General features: G+C 45.2%; 1 protein-coding gene across 3 annotated transcripts in view; it reads left to right on the top strand.

Annotated features, from left to right (window-relative positions):
* Positions 1-16,962, top strand: part of ASH1L (ASH1 like histone lysine methyltransferase) — a 63,356-nt gene that overhangs the window by 6,251 nt on the left and 40,143 nt on the right. For all 3 annotated transcript variants that reach the window (XM_030291466.4, XM_030291465.4, XM_041721189.2), the window contains exons 2-3: positions 793-1,303; positions 12,145-16,894. In XM_030291466.4, coding sequence (XP_030147326.4) covers positions 893-1,303; positions 12,145-16,894 — 5,161 coding nt within the window. In that variant the 5' untranslated portion in view covers positions 793-892. The remainder of the gene's footprint in view (positions 1-792; positions 1,304-12,144; positions 16,895-16,962) is intronic.

Genomic DNA, 16,962 nt, shown 5'->3' with positions numbered 1-16,962 from the left:
TGTGCTGATGGAAATGTGGATTTCCCTCTTCCCCTGCTTCAGGAAGCACAAACCAGTGTGTGAATGTTTGGTGGGGCTGGCATCTGTTCTCCCATCCTTCTTCTCAATTGTGCAAAGTCCTTGACTAACAAGCGGATTTTGTGGCGTGTTTGTAAACTGATGCACACGTGGCTCAGGCTCAGCTTTCCTGGTGGCTCAGATAATTAAAACCAGAATATTGCTGGGCTTTGGATGCTTTCTCATGGGTTTCATTTGCCTGCTCCTTCCTCAGATGCAGCTCTTCCAGCAGGTCCAGGAGCAGGGACTAACCAGGCTCTGGTTATAAATAAAAAAATTACTTCGATGATCAATATTGAAATCTGTAGCCAGCATTTGAAGTGTCATGTGGATAATTTGGAAATTATAATATTCATATACTTTTTATTTTTCATTCACTCTTTAAAAGTGTTTTACAGCTTAATTGTGATTTTGAAGGAGGTGACTGGAAGCGTTGGTGTCTTGGAATAGCAGCTGCTGTGCTTGTCTGAAATACAATTGTTTGCTTTCTAATTATATAGTACAATTGTTTGCTTTCTAATCTATATATATTTTATATATATATTTTTTATATATATTCTGATTGGTTTAATATATTATATACTTATATATTATTATACATTATATTTTTATATATTGGTTTCCTATGTTATTGTTACTATATTGGTTTTAGATTTCAAGATTGCTTTTACTTAATATTAATTTAATGTCTCCTAGAAAATCCAAGTTTATGCTGTCTGTCTTTTCCTCCCACAGAGTGAAAGATGTTGACTGCCCATAGTGGAACAGCTCTCCTGAGGAACATATCTCTGTAAATCTTCCCTAAAATCACCCGAAGGCAAATATTCCGCCTGTGATGGACCCTCGGAATACTGCTATGTTAGGCTTGGGTTCTGATTCTGAAGGGTTTTCTGGGAAAAGCCCCTCTGTGGTAAACATTGGCACCTTGGTGGGCAAAGGGGAAGCAGAGCTCGAGGGCTGCAGCAAGGAGGAGGAGGAGGGGAGGAAGAAGAGCAGGGAGGAGAGCGGGAAGAGCGAGGCTCTGGGCGATGCGCAGCAGCAGTTCTCGGTGAAAGAAACCAACTTCTCCGAGGGAAACCTCAAACTGAAGATTGGCCTTCAAGCAAAGAGGACAAAAAAACCTCCCAAGAACCTGGAGAATTATGTCTGCAGGCCTGCCATAAAAACCAGCATCAAGCAGCCAAGAAGGGCTCCCAAGAGTGGGAAGATGACAGAGGAGAAGAGCGAGCACTGTCCTTCAAAGCAAGTGAGTGATGTGGCTGTGGGGTGATTTGCAAGTCATGGTACATTTAGGCTGTGTTTAAAAGCTTCATCATCTCTGCACCGCTGTGTTCTGCTGTTTTTTCCGTGTAACCTCTGATACTGAAGTGTCTGGTGTTGGAAATGGTTTTATTTTGTGGTCACTAGCAGGGAAAAATGCTCTTTCACAGTGTGCCAATTTGTTGTTTCAACAGCAGTGAAAGATAATTCCCATGTTCACTTGAAGTGGGTTCATTTCTGAAAAATTGTGGGGAGATTTTTAGTCTCTTTTCTGTAACAAAGTAGTGGGGTTTGGGTGTCTTGTCTCTCTTGAGATGAGGCTCTGGATGTGCTTTGCTTGTCTCCACTGGTGGGATTTCTATTTTTTCCTACCTGTTAGAAGCAGTTGTTTTGTTGTGTCTCACCTGTCACTGCTCAGGCAAGGTCTGAAAAGTAAGATGGACTTTTCCAAACGAGTTAGAAACCAGCCTGGTGATAACTGCATATAAATGCAGTGGCTGGAGAGAGGTGCCAGGGCTTTTCCAAACACCAGGAAGTGGCTCTGTCTGGAGGATTTGTTTTTATGATCTCCATGATGTAATCAGCAAGAGCAGCAGTAGCAGGTAGGGAAAATAGGATAAATGGCAAGGATTACAAATATAGTTGCATAGATGCTAAATTTTTGAAGGGTTTGGTTACAGCCTGCTCTTTTTTCCAATAAACATAAAAATGTTGTTAATCAAGTGTTAGAATATCCTTGTGCCAGGTGATTCAGCAGGGTTATCCCTGGAAGTTGGAATCCTTCCATTGCAGGGGTTTTCTGTTCAGGGGGATCCTGCTCCAGAGCTTCCCAAGGCTGAGGCATTTCCAATTCTCCAGGAAATGGAATTCTGTTCCCAGGGCTCCTGGCAGATCTCCCAAGGCAGAGTCTGCCCAAGGGGAAGGAAAAATTCCTCACCTTGTGCTGAGGTGATTTGTGCCTGACATACCCAGCGCTTTTCCTTTCCCCTGGCATACCCTGCCTGGAGTTGGCCTTGAGGAAGAATCTAAAGAGAAGTGAAATTTGGGGATGACCTCGTTGTGGCTTTCCAAAGCCTGGAGTGCCAGGACAGGGGGAATAGCTTCCCACTGCCAGAGGGCAGGGATGGATGAGATCCTGGGCAGGAATTCCTCCCTGTGAGGGTGGGCAGGCCCTGGCACAGGTGCCCAGGGAAGCTGTGGATGCCCCTGGATCCCAAGGCCAGGTTGGACAGGGCTTGGAACAACCTGAGACAGTGTCTCAGGGGGTGGAATGAAATCTTTAAAATCCCTTTTAGCCCAAACCAGTGTGGGATTCTGAGATTCTGAGTAATAAATTATGTGCTTACAAAACAAGTGTGCTGGATGTTACGTGTAAGGACTAAAATTGCCTTTTCCAGGCTCTACAATGCACTCACACTGGTGTTTTCCTCCTCCACTGGAAGCAGAGGTGTTTGTAGTGTCAGCCCATTGTACAAGAAATTCTCAAGTGTACGTTGCGTAACTTAAAACTTTGGCAGTGGCCTTTGTTTTACATTCTTCCATTTCAGAACAAGCTTATTATTTCTAATGTTGTTTCTAACTTTGGCTTGAAAAACATCACAAGAGTCGATGGCAGTTTGTTATTATACTGATGGTTTCCTTTTTCTTTTTTCCCCTTTTTATTTCTTTTTTTTTTGTTTGGTTTGTTTGTTTGTTTTTTTGGCAAGACTCTGTTGCAATGTGTTGAATTTTGGAAGAGTCTAGAATATCCAACCAGTGATTTCTCTTGATGTCTGAATTGAGGTGGCCCCTGCAGCTGAAAATCTCTTGTTCAGGGGAGGTTTAATGTTAAGTTAATCAAGGGAGGTTTAATGTTAGGTTAATCAAGGGAGGTTTAATGTTAAGTTAATCAAAGGAGGTTTAGGGTGGGTGTCAAGAAAAGGTGCTTTCCCCAGAGGGTGCTTGGCACTCTCCAGGCTCCCCAGGGAATGGGCAGAGCCTCAGGGCTGCCAGAGCTCCAGGAGTGTTTGGACACCACTCCAGGGATCCCCAGGCTGGGATTGTTGGGGTGTCAGTGCAGGGCCAGGAGCTTCATCCCTGTGGGTCCCTTCCAGCTCAGGACATTCCCTAATTCCCTGATTCTACACTCAAAAGGCACCACTGTGTCTGGAGATTTTCCCTTTGCATCAAGAGATCGTGCCCTGGGAGTTTTTACCAGAGAAAATAATCAATATTCGAATTCTCATGGTGACAGTGGGGATTCTTCATCCGTGACATCTTTGTTTATACACCAGGATTTTTTTTTTTTTTTTCCAGAGGTTCATCCCATTTCAAATGGAAAGTAGAAAGGGAGGCAGACATTAGTGATGGTGTAGAGTATTATTGATGTGATGCATGTTGATACCATGTCAGTTTTAAATTGCAGCTCCTCTCAGTGCAGTCACTGCTCTCCTGCCTGGCAAGCAGCCCTGGATGCAGATCTGTTGCATTAAATTTGCATTATTTACAAGAGTTTCAAATCCCTGACTCATGATAACTCACTTTGGATCCTCTGCTCTCTCCTGACTTGTTGTGAGATGATGTTTAAGTCTGTCTGTTCCCTGCTGCCATTTTGCACTTTGGATTGTTAGAAATGACACTAAACAACATCCTGCTGATTCCTGAAGAGGGATTAGAAGTGTCTGTGTGGAAATGAATGGGAGTGATGGCCTAAAACCATCACATGTTTTGAATATAATACCCAAGGGTTGTTTTTTTTGTCTTACTGCCATGTAATAAAGTGAGTTTTAGCACTGCAAATTACACTTCAGCAAAGGAAAGCTATCCATGAATTTTTGCTGTGGATGCAGAGGAGGGCAAGCAAACATGTGACCCATCCAGAGCCAGGTGTGGCTTTACTTGGAGCTCTGGAAGGGAACTTTCTGTTCTTTTAAAAGAGCAATGAAGAATTAGAATGAAAATTTAGCGCTTGCAGCGTGCACAGTTAACCACTGAAAGACAAAGACAAGTAGTGGAATTCTCCTCCTGGGAATACCAGTGTTAAAATGAAAACAATAGGAAAATCCTTTGCACTGCCATCTCTGACAGTTTTTTTTTCCCTCAAGTTTAGTGCTGACAGGACTCATAAAACTTGGGGAGTATCTTCAGAGATATGAATAGAGGGTTTATCTCCAGTCTGAAGGGGTGTGGGTGGGTGATGTAAGTTGGAATCACAGAATCCTTCAGGTTGGAAAAGACCTCCCAAATGATGGAATCCAGCTCAGTTCCCAGCACTGAACCACATCCACGCTTTTGAATTTTGATTTTCAACGCTTCCAGGGATAGTAATTCCACCACTTTCCTGGGCAACCTGTTCCAATGCCTGACCACCCTTCCAGTGGAGAATTTTCCTTGTGTATTTAAAATTTGTCCTCCAGAAATATGTAGATGTAAAAGTTACTAAATATTTTTTCACAGAGCAGGAAAGGGAAACCCTGAAATGACTGACATTCCCAGGTGTTACAAGAAACAAAATTAGCAGTGTTCAGTTGGCTTTTTGACACTGAATATGGATTTAATTCTTTCAAAAAGTGTCCTGGGGCAGGCAGACATTGCTGTGCTAAGCCCAAAAAAACTGAGCCTAGAATAAAAATAGACATTTTACCCCTGTTATTTTGTAGGAATGGTTTAGCTGTGCTGGCAGGAGTGAAGGTTTAGCACATAAAAGGCAAGAAGTGACAGTAGCAGCCTGTGGAACTCTCACTCGGTGGAAACACAAGGGCAGCAGGTTGGGACTCGTCCTGCTCCATCTCCTTGTTCTGTGTAAAACTGCTGAGTGCAGGAATCTGGAGCTCTTTCTCTTGCCTTTGGTCATGCAGGGAAGTTTGCTGATGAAATCACAGCCACACACCAAAAAAAGTTTCAAGCCAAAAAAGTTTAAAATATGAAGAATTGATTTATCTTCTTTTCAGGTAGCTAAGGAATATTTCCTGCAGGATCTGGGACAAAAGTTTTTTGTCTTAGACTAATTCCACGGAATCATTGTTTTCCTGGTAGTTCAAAATTTTAGAAAAGCCTAAAATTTTTAAGTGAAAAATAAACAGCATTTTTATTTAAAGAATTGCTTAGAATATGTTGATGTCACAACTACAAAACAATTCCTGTGATTCCTCAGAATGCTCTGAATTGTAGTCTGAGCATTGGCCTGAAGTCCAACAACCGAAATAATAATGGGTAAATCTGTTTATGTGCATAAAAAATCCTTATTGGCTCTCAAGGAATACCAAACAACATTTTCATTATCAGGCTGAGAGTATTTTGTATTTTGTAACTGGGGTTTAGTTGAGAAGTGGAACACCAGACTTGATAGATGTCCCTGTTCTCAGGAAAGATCAGCTACCCTTGACCTTTTTGCACATAAATACCAATGATAATAACATTAAATAATGATCTAGTAATAATAAACCCTGGTTCCCTGTTTTTTTTTGCTGTTGGTGCCTGTGGTGATTCTGGAATCACTGAATTGTTGGGTTGAAAGGACCTTTAAGGTGATGGAGTTCAAGTGTTCCCCCAGCACTGCCAAGGCCACCACTGGCCCATGTCCCCAGCAATCATAACCTGTTAATAGTTTATATCAAAATAACCTGTAAATATTATTATTATTAGTATTAGTATTAGTATCAGTATCCCTCAGATGAATGGTGCAGGTCAAGAAACTGTATATTCTCATAGGAGATAAGGAATTTTCAGTTCAGCTCAGTGTCAAACTAAGAATAATGCCAATTTTATGGCAACTTAATGTGTTTTATGCAATTGCTTGGGGCAATACTTTCATTGGATGGGTTTTGAAATCAGACAGTTGAACTAAAGATTGCACAGGAACAAATGTTTCAGTTTTTAAAGCACAAAATGCTTTTTGATGCAAGGTAATCTCGCCCTTTTGAACAGCTTTGTGCCCAGATGGGCCATTTCATTCCAGCTGACACCACAGGAACGTTGAAAAGGGCTTAAAATTTGCACTGAAAAGGCACAGAATTCCAGGAAAAATATTTTTGTCTTTTTTTATGGCATTGTCCATTTGATTGCAGCATTTAGGCAGTTGCTTGTAGAGACAGGAGGAGACAGCAGGTGAAACATTCAGGAGATGTTGATGCTGTTTTCTTTTTTTCCACAGTGCTCACAAATGTGTCTGATTAAAACCTGACTTTGTGCTTCCCTGATGTAAAACTGCATTTGTCCAAGGGAAGCAGGGCTCAGGAAGGAATTAAATAAATGTTGAATGCTGCCCTGTGAGCCCAGCTTGCAGCACCAGGAGCTGGCAGGAGACAGGGACACATTTACAGCTCCATGGGAACATGTGGGAATCAGAAAAACAGAAACTTCCACTGACACGGGAAGGGTTTGATTTGCAGCCTTAGGAGAACCTTGGATTGATGTAAAAATACCTTATACAGATATTAAGCAGAAAAATCATCAAATTCTATTTCTATAGTTGTAAGTAAAATTTGCTTTAAATAAGTGAGAAACTATAGATAAGATGATGTGTGGAGTGAGTATAACAGAAGCACATGTGTACAAGGGAGACAGAAGCCATTAGTATCCTCAGTGCAGCAGAAGTTAAATAAAGGTGATAAGTTAGAAAAGCAAAATAAATTCTATGGCAAGTGTCTGTTAGTTTGGAAAGTTATATATTCATTTGGAAAGTTATATATTCATTTAGAAAGTTATATATTTGTTTAGAAAGTTATATGTTTGCTTAGAAAGTTATATATTCGTTTGGAATAGTTATATAGTTATTATATTAGTTTTTAGTTATTATATTAGTTTAGAAAGTTATATCTTATATAGTAATATATATAATAATATATATTATCTATTATTATAAAGTTATATATTATCTTGTAACAATCTTGTGACTACTCTTGAGCTATAGCTGAGTACTTACTCCTCTAAAATCTCACAACTTCTAAGACTGATATTTACCTCTAGAATAAATCATTCTTAACTTGGAAATGGTCCCGTCCTTCACTTCTGATGGTGACAATGACAGGAGCAGCCACTGAGGACACTCTGTCACTTGGCCTTGGCTCCAGGTCTGTGCTCCCCATCTCCCAGACCCTGTGTGGGCACGGGGAGTTGTTGGTGTCCCTGTGCAGGTGACAGTGCTGCTGCTCAGGGTGTAAATGAGATTTACACCTGCCACACCCACAGGAGAGCTGGGCTGAGCACAGCCTGACCCCATGGCCACAGACTGGGACACCGTGGGGTGTCACATCCTGGAGGGGGTGTCCTGTATGGTGTGTCCTGGGGGTGTGTCCCAGGGTGTGTCCTGGGGATGTGTCCCAGGGTGTGTCCTGGAGGGGGTTACCTGGGGGGATGTCTTGAAGGGGATGTCCTGGGACTGTATCCCAAGGTGTGGCCTGGGGGTGTATCCTGGGGGGATGTCCTGGAGAGGGTGTCCTGGAAGTGTATCCCAGGGTGTATCCCAAGGTGTGTCCTGGAGGGATGTCCTGAGGTTGTATCCCAAAGTGTGTCCTGGGGGTGTATCCCAGGGTGTGTCCTGGAGGGGATGTCCTGTACAGGATGTCCTGGGGGTGTATCCCAGGTTGTGTCCTGGGGGTGTATCTCAAGGTGTGTCCTGATGGGGGTGTCCTGGATGGGGTGTCCTGGGGGTGTATCCCTGGGTGTGTCCTGGAGGGGATGTCCTGAAGGTGTATCCCAAGGTGTGTCCTGGGGGTGTATCCCAGGGTGTGTTCTGGGGGTGTCCTGGAGTGGGTGTATCCCAAGGTGTGTCCTGGGGGTGTATCCCAGGGTGTGTCCCGGAGGGGATGTCCTGGAGGGGATGTCCTGGGGGCATATCCCAGGGGGTGTCCTGGAGGGATGTCTTGAGGGTGTATCCCAAGGTGTGTCTTGATGGGGATGTCCTGAATGGGGTGTCCAGGGGGTGTATCCCAAGGTGTGTCCTGGAGGGAGTGTCCTGGGCTTGTATCCCAGGGTTTGTCCTGGGGGTGTCCTGGAGGAGATGTCCTGTACAGGATGTCCTGGGGGTGTATCCCAAGGTGTATCCCAAAGTGTGTCCTGGGGGGATATCCTGGAGGGGATGTCCTGGGGCTGTATCCCAAGGTGTGTCCTGATGGGGATGTCCTGGAGGGGATGTCGTGGGGATGTATCCCAGGGTATGTCCTGTACAGGGTGTCCTGAGGCTGTATCCCAAGGTGTGTCCTGATGGAGATGTCCTGGGGGTGTATCTCAAGGTGTGTCCTGTTGGATTATCCCTCTCTTTTTCTGATGGGGCAACTGAGAGGTGTTTTAAAAATTTTTATTCCATTTTCAGTCTCATGTGAAGGGTGAGACAATACAGATGTTATAATCTATGCAATTACAATCAGAAGCTAATGATTTCCTAATTACAATACGTTATAAGCATTTCTTGACCTATCAGCTTTAGCCACACCATGCTGTAAATACCTTAAAGCAAGTAATCTAAAATTACCCCTTGTAAATCCTACTACAAAACATCTTTCATAGTTCTATTTCTCCAAAGTATCTAGTCTTATTTGCAAAGCCATGCTTTAAAGCTTGTTTCTAGTTCCATGAAACTAATATCTGTCCTCTTCCATGGCATTTCTAAGTCAACATTTCTTATTTCAAAGTTTGCACACCTGTCCAAGGGGAAGGAAGGGCTGTCCTGGGGAGGTGGTGGAGTCACCATCCCTGGATTTTTTTAAAAGTAACTTGGATGTGGCACTCAGTGCCATGGTTTAGTTGAGGTGTTGGGGCTGGAGTCCAGTTCTTCCCCTGTTGCCTCTGCAGAGAAAATGTCCTTTTTTATTCCTGAAGTTTTGGGCTGTGCATGATTGCAGTTTGATTTTGGTCTCTGTCTGCAATGGCAGCAATACCTGCTATTCACTTCAACCAAAAATCTGAAATTTTTAATGATACAGAATTGCAAGAAGATGCTTTGACTCTGTGGCGGATGTTGGGAGTTTTTTTTTAATGTTTCTGCAGCCACTGCAATCTTCTCCAAAGGAAACATCTCAAAATGCTTCTGTTAGAGGTTACTGGATGAAATTATTTTGTCCTTAAAAATTTCCCTCCAAAATGTTTATTTTAATAATGCTGATTATTAAGTATATTTATGGGGGAAAAAATTCCCTTATTAGAATTTTGGGTTTAAAAATGCTGAAAAAAATGACAGACTTTTTTGACTTCTTGAATGACATCTCACTAGATGCTTCCTGTTTTGCTCTTCATGTTCTTTGAAATAATTTTCAGTGTGCTTGGAAAACTCACTCACCCTTAGATGAGAAAGAAGCTTTGCAGGGCACACGCCTTCAGCTTTCAAAGGATCTGTGTTTGATGCTAAAGTCTTGTTTTCAGAATCCTGTCATCTTGCTCAGATCAAAGCTGGTGTTTGGAAGGCTTTTGTTAGTTATGTATTTATTATTTAAGTGTCAACTCAAACTTCCAAGCTCTTTGTTTGGAAATGGAGGTGAGCAGGGAAAAGCAGAGCCTGCCAAGAGGTGTTGGATACCCAGAGAGCACCATAGAGCCTGGCCCAGGGGGTGGCAGAGCACCCAGGAGGAACAGAAAAAAGAAGGAAGAGTCTGGAGTGCAAATACAGGGATGAGGAGCTGAATTCCCGAGTTAATATTAAGGTGGATTTTTGAAATTGGCTGAACAAAGGAGATTTTTCTTCCAAAGTTCTTATCAGAATTTCAGGCTGTAGCAGGAGGATGCAGCTCTCTGAAGGCTTTAATACTCGTTAGTGACTCTCTGGCACAGAGTCTGGCCCAGGGAATTCCAGGAGCGTTGGATTGCAGGCTCAGGGTGGTGTCATGCTGACTCAGGAGTTTCCATGTGGGTGCCAGGCCCCCCTCCTGCTCCAGCCCTGGATTTGGGGTGCCTGGGGGTTGCTGCAGAGGCTCCCACATTACCCACACAGCTGCTGCTCATCTCAGCAGTGCTCAGCTGGATCCAGGCACAAATCCAGAACATAATTCTTCATGGTCAGCACCAAAGTTGGCTGTTCCAGAGCAATCCAGGCTGTCCCTTCCTTCAGCATCTGTAGGTGTTTGCCACAGGTACAGCTCTGGGATCAGGGTAATGCTGCCTGTAATGAAGTGCTGGAAGTGCCAGGCCATTGCCATAGCAGTTTTTATTGCAGAGGGATGAGAAGCTGTGGCATTGATGTTTTTCACTCTGTGTTTAATATTTGTTCTGCTAGGTCTCAGGAGGTTTTCAAATTGGGAACAAAATCACAGCATCACAGTGACTTTAGGCTGGGAGGGACCTTAAAACCCAGCTTGTTCCACACCCCCTGCCATGGGCAGGGACACCTCCCACTGTCCCGGGTGCTCCAAGCCCTGTCCAACCTGGCCTTGGGCACTGCCAGGGATCCAGGGGCATCCACAGCTTCTCAGGGCACCTGTGCCAGGGCCTCCCCACCCCCACAGGGAGGAATTTCTCCCATATATCCCACCTAAATTTCCTCTCTGTCAGTCTGAACCCATTCCCCCTTGTCCTGTCACTCCAGTTCCTGATGAATGATCCTTCTCCAGCTTCCCTGGAGCCCCTTCAGCTTCCTGCAAGGTCTGAGGTCTCCACACAACCTTCTCATCTCCAGCCTGAACATTCCCAACCTTTCTCCATAGGGGAATTGCTCCAGTCCCTTCAGCAATTTCATGTTTTCCTCTGGACTTGCTCCAGCAGTTCCATGTCCTTCTTATGCTGGGGACATCAGAGCCCTGGGCAGAATTATCTCATCAGGGGTCAGAGCCTTCCATTCCCAGCCCCTGCGTGGACTGGACGTGTCCCCTGCACTGCAGAGATGTTTTGGGCATTGTGTGTAAAGAATATCCTTCCAAAATCAAAGATGAATTTATTGAGGCGCTCTCAGTAGGATTTATGAAGGAATTGGGAATTGCAATTTTGATTTTAACCTTTACAGAATAAATTTCAAGTTTGGTGAGGCCTGAACTGGAAATAAGTGTGAGTTTCAGTTATTCCACGTGTGTCCCCTCCATTCAAACAGAATAATTTGACTTGTTTTATTTCACTTATTTTCCTGACTGTCAGTGTTGTGCTGGGAGGAGAAGCTGCTGGTGCAGGGGCTGAGCTGCCAGCAGGGCTGTGCAGGGACAGGGTGACAGTGCCAGCCCTTCCAGGGCACTGCTCAGCTGCTGCTCAGCTCCATGTGAGCTCTTCAAGTGCTCTCACACTATAAATAGCCCAGCACTTTGTTGTTAGTGGGTTTTTATTAACAAACATCAACAGAATCTTCGGAGGATATTTGTAGTAATTGGGGGACAGATTAAATGGTTTGTATTTCTGGACTGGGAGGGAGTTTGGGTTTTGTTAACATCAGCAAAGCCTCAGCATGCCCACCATTTTAAAATTTTGCTGTAGATATGAATGTCACTATTATTTGCAGAATGTGTTTATTTTATTATGTTTATTTTATTATGTTTATTTTATTATTTAAATTACTGATATTACTATTGTTTGGTTTAAAATTAATAGGATCATGAAACCTATAAAGTATATATATATATACACACATATATATGTGTGTATATATATACGTCCTATTCCATAGCTATAGATACATATATTTACATTATATACATTATATATCTACATTATATACACATTATATATATGTATCTATAATATATTATATATATTATAGAGGTATTATATTATATATGTTATATATATATTATATATTTTTAATATAAATTAACATTTATACATTAACCCTGATACCAGATCAAGTGTTAATCACCTAAACATAAAAAGATACTGTGTTACTCAAAGTGATACTTTCTACCCTCTTCCTAAAGGTTTTTTTTGTTTATTAACTTTTAGGACCCTTCAAAGTCTTACAAGAAAGCTGGAGAAGTTGCATCAGTTGAGTTACACGTGGAAGAAGGTATCGAAGTAGAAACAACCCCTTTATCTAAGAAAGTTTCCCCATTGCATTCTGAAATGACAGATTTTATAAAGTCATCTCCTCCGACTCTTATCAGTAGCCATAATTCTGACTTAAAGGATAGAACAGAAATTAACGGAGCAACAACCGTCACAGAAAAATTGGCTCAACTTATTGCAACTTGTCCTCCTTCCAAGTCTTCCAAAACAAAGCAGAAGAAGCCCGGAAGTGGAAATGGAACTACATCTGGTTTGGTCAAAGACTCTGGGAAGAAGCTGCCAGGAACCATAACTACGAGTGGCTTGGTTAACAAAGATTTGGTGAAGAAACTGCCAGGCTCTGGGATTGCTGTTGGGCTGGTGAACAAGGACTCAGGGAAGAAGCCATTAGGGATTGGCAGCGCAGCCATACTGGTTAACAAAGACTCTGGGAAGAAGCCCCAATCAATCAGCCCCTTAATTGGATTGGTTAGCAAGGACTCTGGGAAGAGGCCTCCAGGGATCAGCACTCCAACAGGGTTAGTCCACAAGGATTCGGGAAAGAAGCAGCCAGTGACCAGCTCTGCAGTTGGATTGATCAGCAAAGATGTGGGGAGGAAACTTCCAGGGATCAGCACTCCAACTGCGCTGACTAACAAGGAGCCTCTCAAGAAACCAGTAGGGATCAGCACTCCAGCAGGATTGGTGAGCAAGGATGCTGGGAAGAAGCTGTTGGGAATAAATAGTCCTACAGGTCTGCTTAACAAGGATTCTGGAAGGAAGATGCCAGGACCTGGGAACAGCACAGCTCTGGTTAGCAAAGACTCTGGAAGGAAGACACCAGGGATTGGCAGCCCGATGGGACTGGTCAGCAAGGACCCTGGGAGGAAGATGCCAGGAATTAGCAGTCCCGTGGGATTGGTTAGCAAGGACTGTGGGAAGAAGCCAGCAGGGATTGGCAGTCCAGCTGGTTTGGCTAACAAGGACTCTGGAACTCTGAAAGCAGACTCCCTCGTGCCCTCCTCAGAGCCCTTTAAGCTTCCTTGCAACTCAAACCTCAGTAGCCTTGAAAGCCATGAGCCTGCGGATTTACTGAAGGAAAATACTACCAGCAAAACCTTTGAGAAGCACATTATGAGGCAGAGCAAAGAAAGTATCTTGGACAAGTTTTCAATTCGGAAAGAAATTGCTGATGTAGGCAAAGAGATGTTCAATGAAGGAATGTGTGTTCCACAGGATGCCTACTCATCCAGTGAGAAAGGGATTTATGAAACGTCTAAGCACGAAAAGCAGCCTCCAGTTTATTGCACTTCACCAGACTTCAGGACAGGAGGTGCCTCAGAGGTGTCGACAGCCAAGTCCCCGTTCAGCGCAGTGGGAGAGGGGAATCTCCCATCTCCTTCCCCCACAGTGTCTGTCCCCACCCTGAACAGGAGCCTCTCCACAGCCTCCTCCCAGCTGGCATCCAACTCCTTGCACTTAAGTTCCACGGCAGAGCTCTTGGAAGGCATTTCAGATCCCATGGGCAAAATGCCGTTCTCCTCGGACAGCTCCCTGCTGAGTCTGAACAGGACATTGAACCACACCCTCGGCACTGATTTTAAGGGTGCTGAGAAAGACTTAAGTGATTCAAAAGCATCTTACGTGGAAACTTCAAGAACAAGTCCTCCCACAGGGAAAAAGCCCATTTTGGCAGCTGAGACGAGCATCCACGCTACTGTCACCCCTTCAGTAGTTAGTTTTACCAGCTTGTTTGGTAGCAAGCAGTTCCTCAAGATCGGTGCAATAGCTGCATCCGAGAAATCCTGCCAAGGGGCAAAAAACCTGAGCAGCACTCAGCAATCAAAACCTTTAAAGAAAAGAAAAGGAAGGAAGCCACGATGGACTAAAGTGGTGTCAAGAAGCGCGTGCCGACCTCCCAAGGGTCTGGAACTAGAAAGGTCAGAGCTTTTTAAAAACATTTCCTACAGTGCACTATCGAGCAGTAATTTGGAGCAGGCCAAGTTCCTGAAAAACATCGGTTCCTCCTCATTTGTGGAGCATGAATTTGTCAAACATCAGTTGCCAAAGCTGAACGAAGCTAATGGACAGTCCCTGGCACTGCTGGCTGAGACTGACAAACAAACTCAGAAGTTCTACAGCGCTCACAAACAACCCTCTAGCTTGTGTATGTCGGATGATTTCTTACCTGACATATACAAACCCAAGAGAGGAAGACCTAAAGCCAAGGAAATGCCAGAACTCGAAGGTCCCCCCAAAAGAACTCTTAAGATCCCAGCTTCAAAAGTCTTCTCAGTGCAGTCAAAAGAGGAGCAAGAACCTCCGATTTTGCAGCCTGAAGTCGAAATTCCCTCCCTAAAACAAAGCTTATCAGGACAAGCTTTTCCTAAAAAGAGAGGGAGACCCAAAAGGCAGATCCGGTCATCGATTAAAATGAAACCACCTATTCTGTCTGTGGCACCTTTTGTTGGAACAGAGAACTCGAGCAAGATGGGGCCTGAGAGTGAGCAGCATCGACCCGGGGAGTTCTTTGAGAGGAAGGACCAGCTCCGAGGGCCAGAAGAAGTCCAAAGCCCCAGTATTTGTAGCATGAGTGATTTGGAAGTAGACTCAGACAGAAAAGTTGCCAAGAGAAATAATGGACAGTTAATGAAAACAATCATTCGAAAAATAAATAAAATGAAAACTCTGAAGCGAAAGAAACTTCTGAATCAGATTCTGTCCAGTACAGTGGAACCAAATACCAAAGGGAAGATGCAATCCAAGCTCCACAACACCGTGTCAACTCTCGCTGCCACATTCGGTTCAAAACTAGGCCAGCAAATCAATGTCAGCAAGAAAGGAACAATTTACATAGGAAAAAGGAGAGGGAGGAAACCTAAAGCTGTCCTGAACGGCATTTTAGCCAGCAGCGCTGCCAGCCTGACGGTTCTGGAGAAGTCTGCCCAGCAAGCTCCTGGCACGTCCCTAGGACAAGTCCTTCCCCACTTGCTGCCCTCGGCAGCGAACCCCTCGGAGATCCTCCCGTCCCCGGTTTGCTCCCAGTCCTCGGCCGTGAGCGGGGGGCAGAGCCCCGTGAGCAGCGAGGCGGGGTTCATCGAGCCCAGCTCGGTGCCCTACCTGCACCTCCACTCCAGGCAGGGCAGCGTGGTGCAGACGCTGGCCATGAAGAAAGCAGCCAAGGGCAGGAGGAGGTTGTCCCCACCCACGCTGCTGCCCAACTCCCCGTCCCACCTGAGCGAGCTGACCTCGCTCAAAGAGGCCACCCCGTCCCCCGTCAGCGAGTCCCACAGCGACGAGACCATCCCCAGCGACAGCGGGATCGGCACGGACAACAACAGCACTTCGGACCGAGCGGAGAAGTTCTGCGGGCAGAAGAAGAAGAGGCACTCCTTCGACCACGTGTCCCTCATCCCACCCGAGACTTCCACCGTGCTGAGCAACCTGAAGGAAAAGCACAAGCACAAGTGCAAGCGCCGCAGCCACGATTACCTCAGCTACGACAAGATGAAGAGGCAGAAGAGAAAAAGGAAAAAGAAGTACCCTCAGCTCCGAGGGAGGCAGGACCCTGATTTCCTCGCTGAGTTAGAGGAGTTAATAAGTCGATTAAGTGAAATTAGAATAACCCACAGAAGTCACCACTTCATACCCCGAGATTTGCTGCCTACCATTTTCAGGATAAATTTCAATAGTTTCTACACCCACCCTACTTTTCCTTTAGATCCTTTGCACTACATTAGAAAACCTGATTTAAAGAAAAAGAGAGGCAGGCCTCCAAAAATGCGGGAAGCTATGGCAGAAATGCCTTTCATGCATAGCCTCAGCTTTCCCCTGTCCAGCACCGGGTTCTACCCCTCCTATGGCATGCCTTACTCCCCTTCTCCCCTGGCAGCTGCTCCCATAGGATTAGGTTATTATGGAAGGTACCCTCCAACTCTTTACCCTCCTCCACCCTCTCCTTCTTTCACTACCCCCCTGCCCCCACCTTCCTACATGCATACAGGCCACCTGCTTCTCAACCCCACCAAATACCACAAGAAGAAGCATAAACTCTTGCGCCAGGAAGCTTTCCTCACCACGAGCAGGACTCCTCTGCTGTCCATGAGCACGTACCCCAGCGTCCCACCCGAGATGGCCTACGGCTGGATGCTGGAACACAAGCACAGGCACCGCCACAAGCACCGGGAGCATCGTTCCTCTGAGCAGCCCCAGGTTTCCATGGACACCATCACGGCCAACAGCTCCTCCAGAACGGTTCTGGAGTCCTTGAAGCGCTACAGGTTTGGGAAGGAGGCTGTTGGCGATAGGTACAAACATAAAGAGAAACACAGATGCCACATGGCTTGTCCTCACCTATCACCTTCCAAGGGTTTGCTAAGCAGAGAGGAGCAGTGGGTCAGGAGAGAGCCTTCGGAGTCCAATTCCTTGGCACTGGGATTGCAGACCCCTCTGCAGATAGACTGCTCCGAAAATTCCCCAGCTCTGTCCCTGGGGGGATTCACTCCCAGCTCGGAGCCAGCCAGCAGCGATGAACACACAAACCTTTTCACAAGTGCAATAGGCAGCTGCAGAGTCACCAGCTCTGCCAGCACCAACGGACGTAAAAAGTTACCCGAGAGCCCCGGACTGTTCAGCGGGCAGGACGCGGCGCTCAGCCGGCCCCTCCGGAAGGAGCCCGTGCCTTCTTCCCTGGAGAAGCCACTGGCAGGTAAGGGAGCTCGGGCTTTCCCTGAGTCTTGCTGGGCTCTGTTGTACCAAACAGGGGGAAGATGAAGC

The sequence above is a fragment of the Taeniopygia guttata genome, chromosome 25, assembly GCF_048771995.1.
Source record: "Taeniopygia guttata chromosome 25, bTaeGut7.mat, whole genome shotgun sequence".
Lineage (NCBI taxonomy): Eukaryota > Metazoa > Chordata > Aves > Passeriformes > Estrildidae > Taeniopygia > Taeniopygia guttata.
This window is presented reverse-complemented; position numbering and strand designations above follow the sequence as displayed.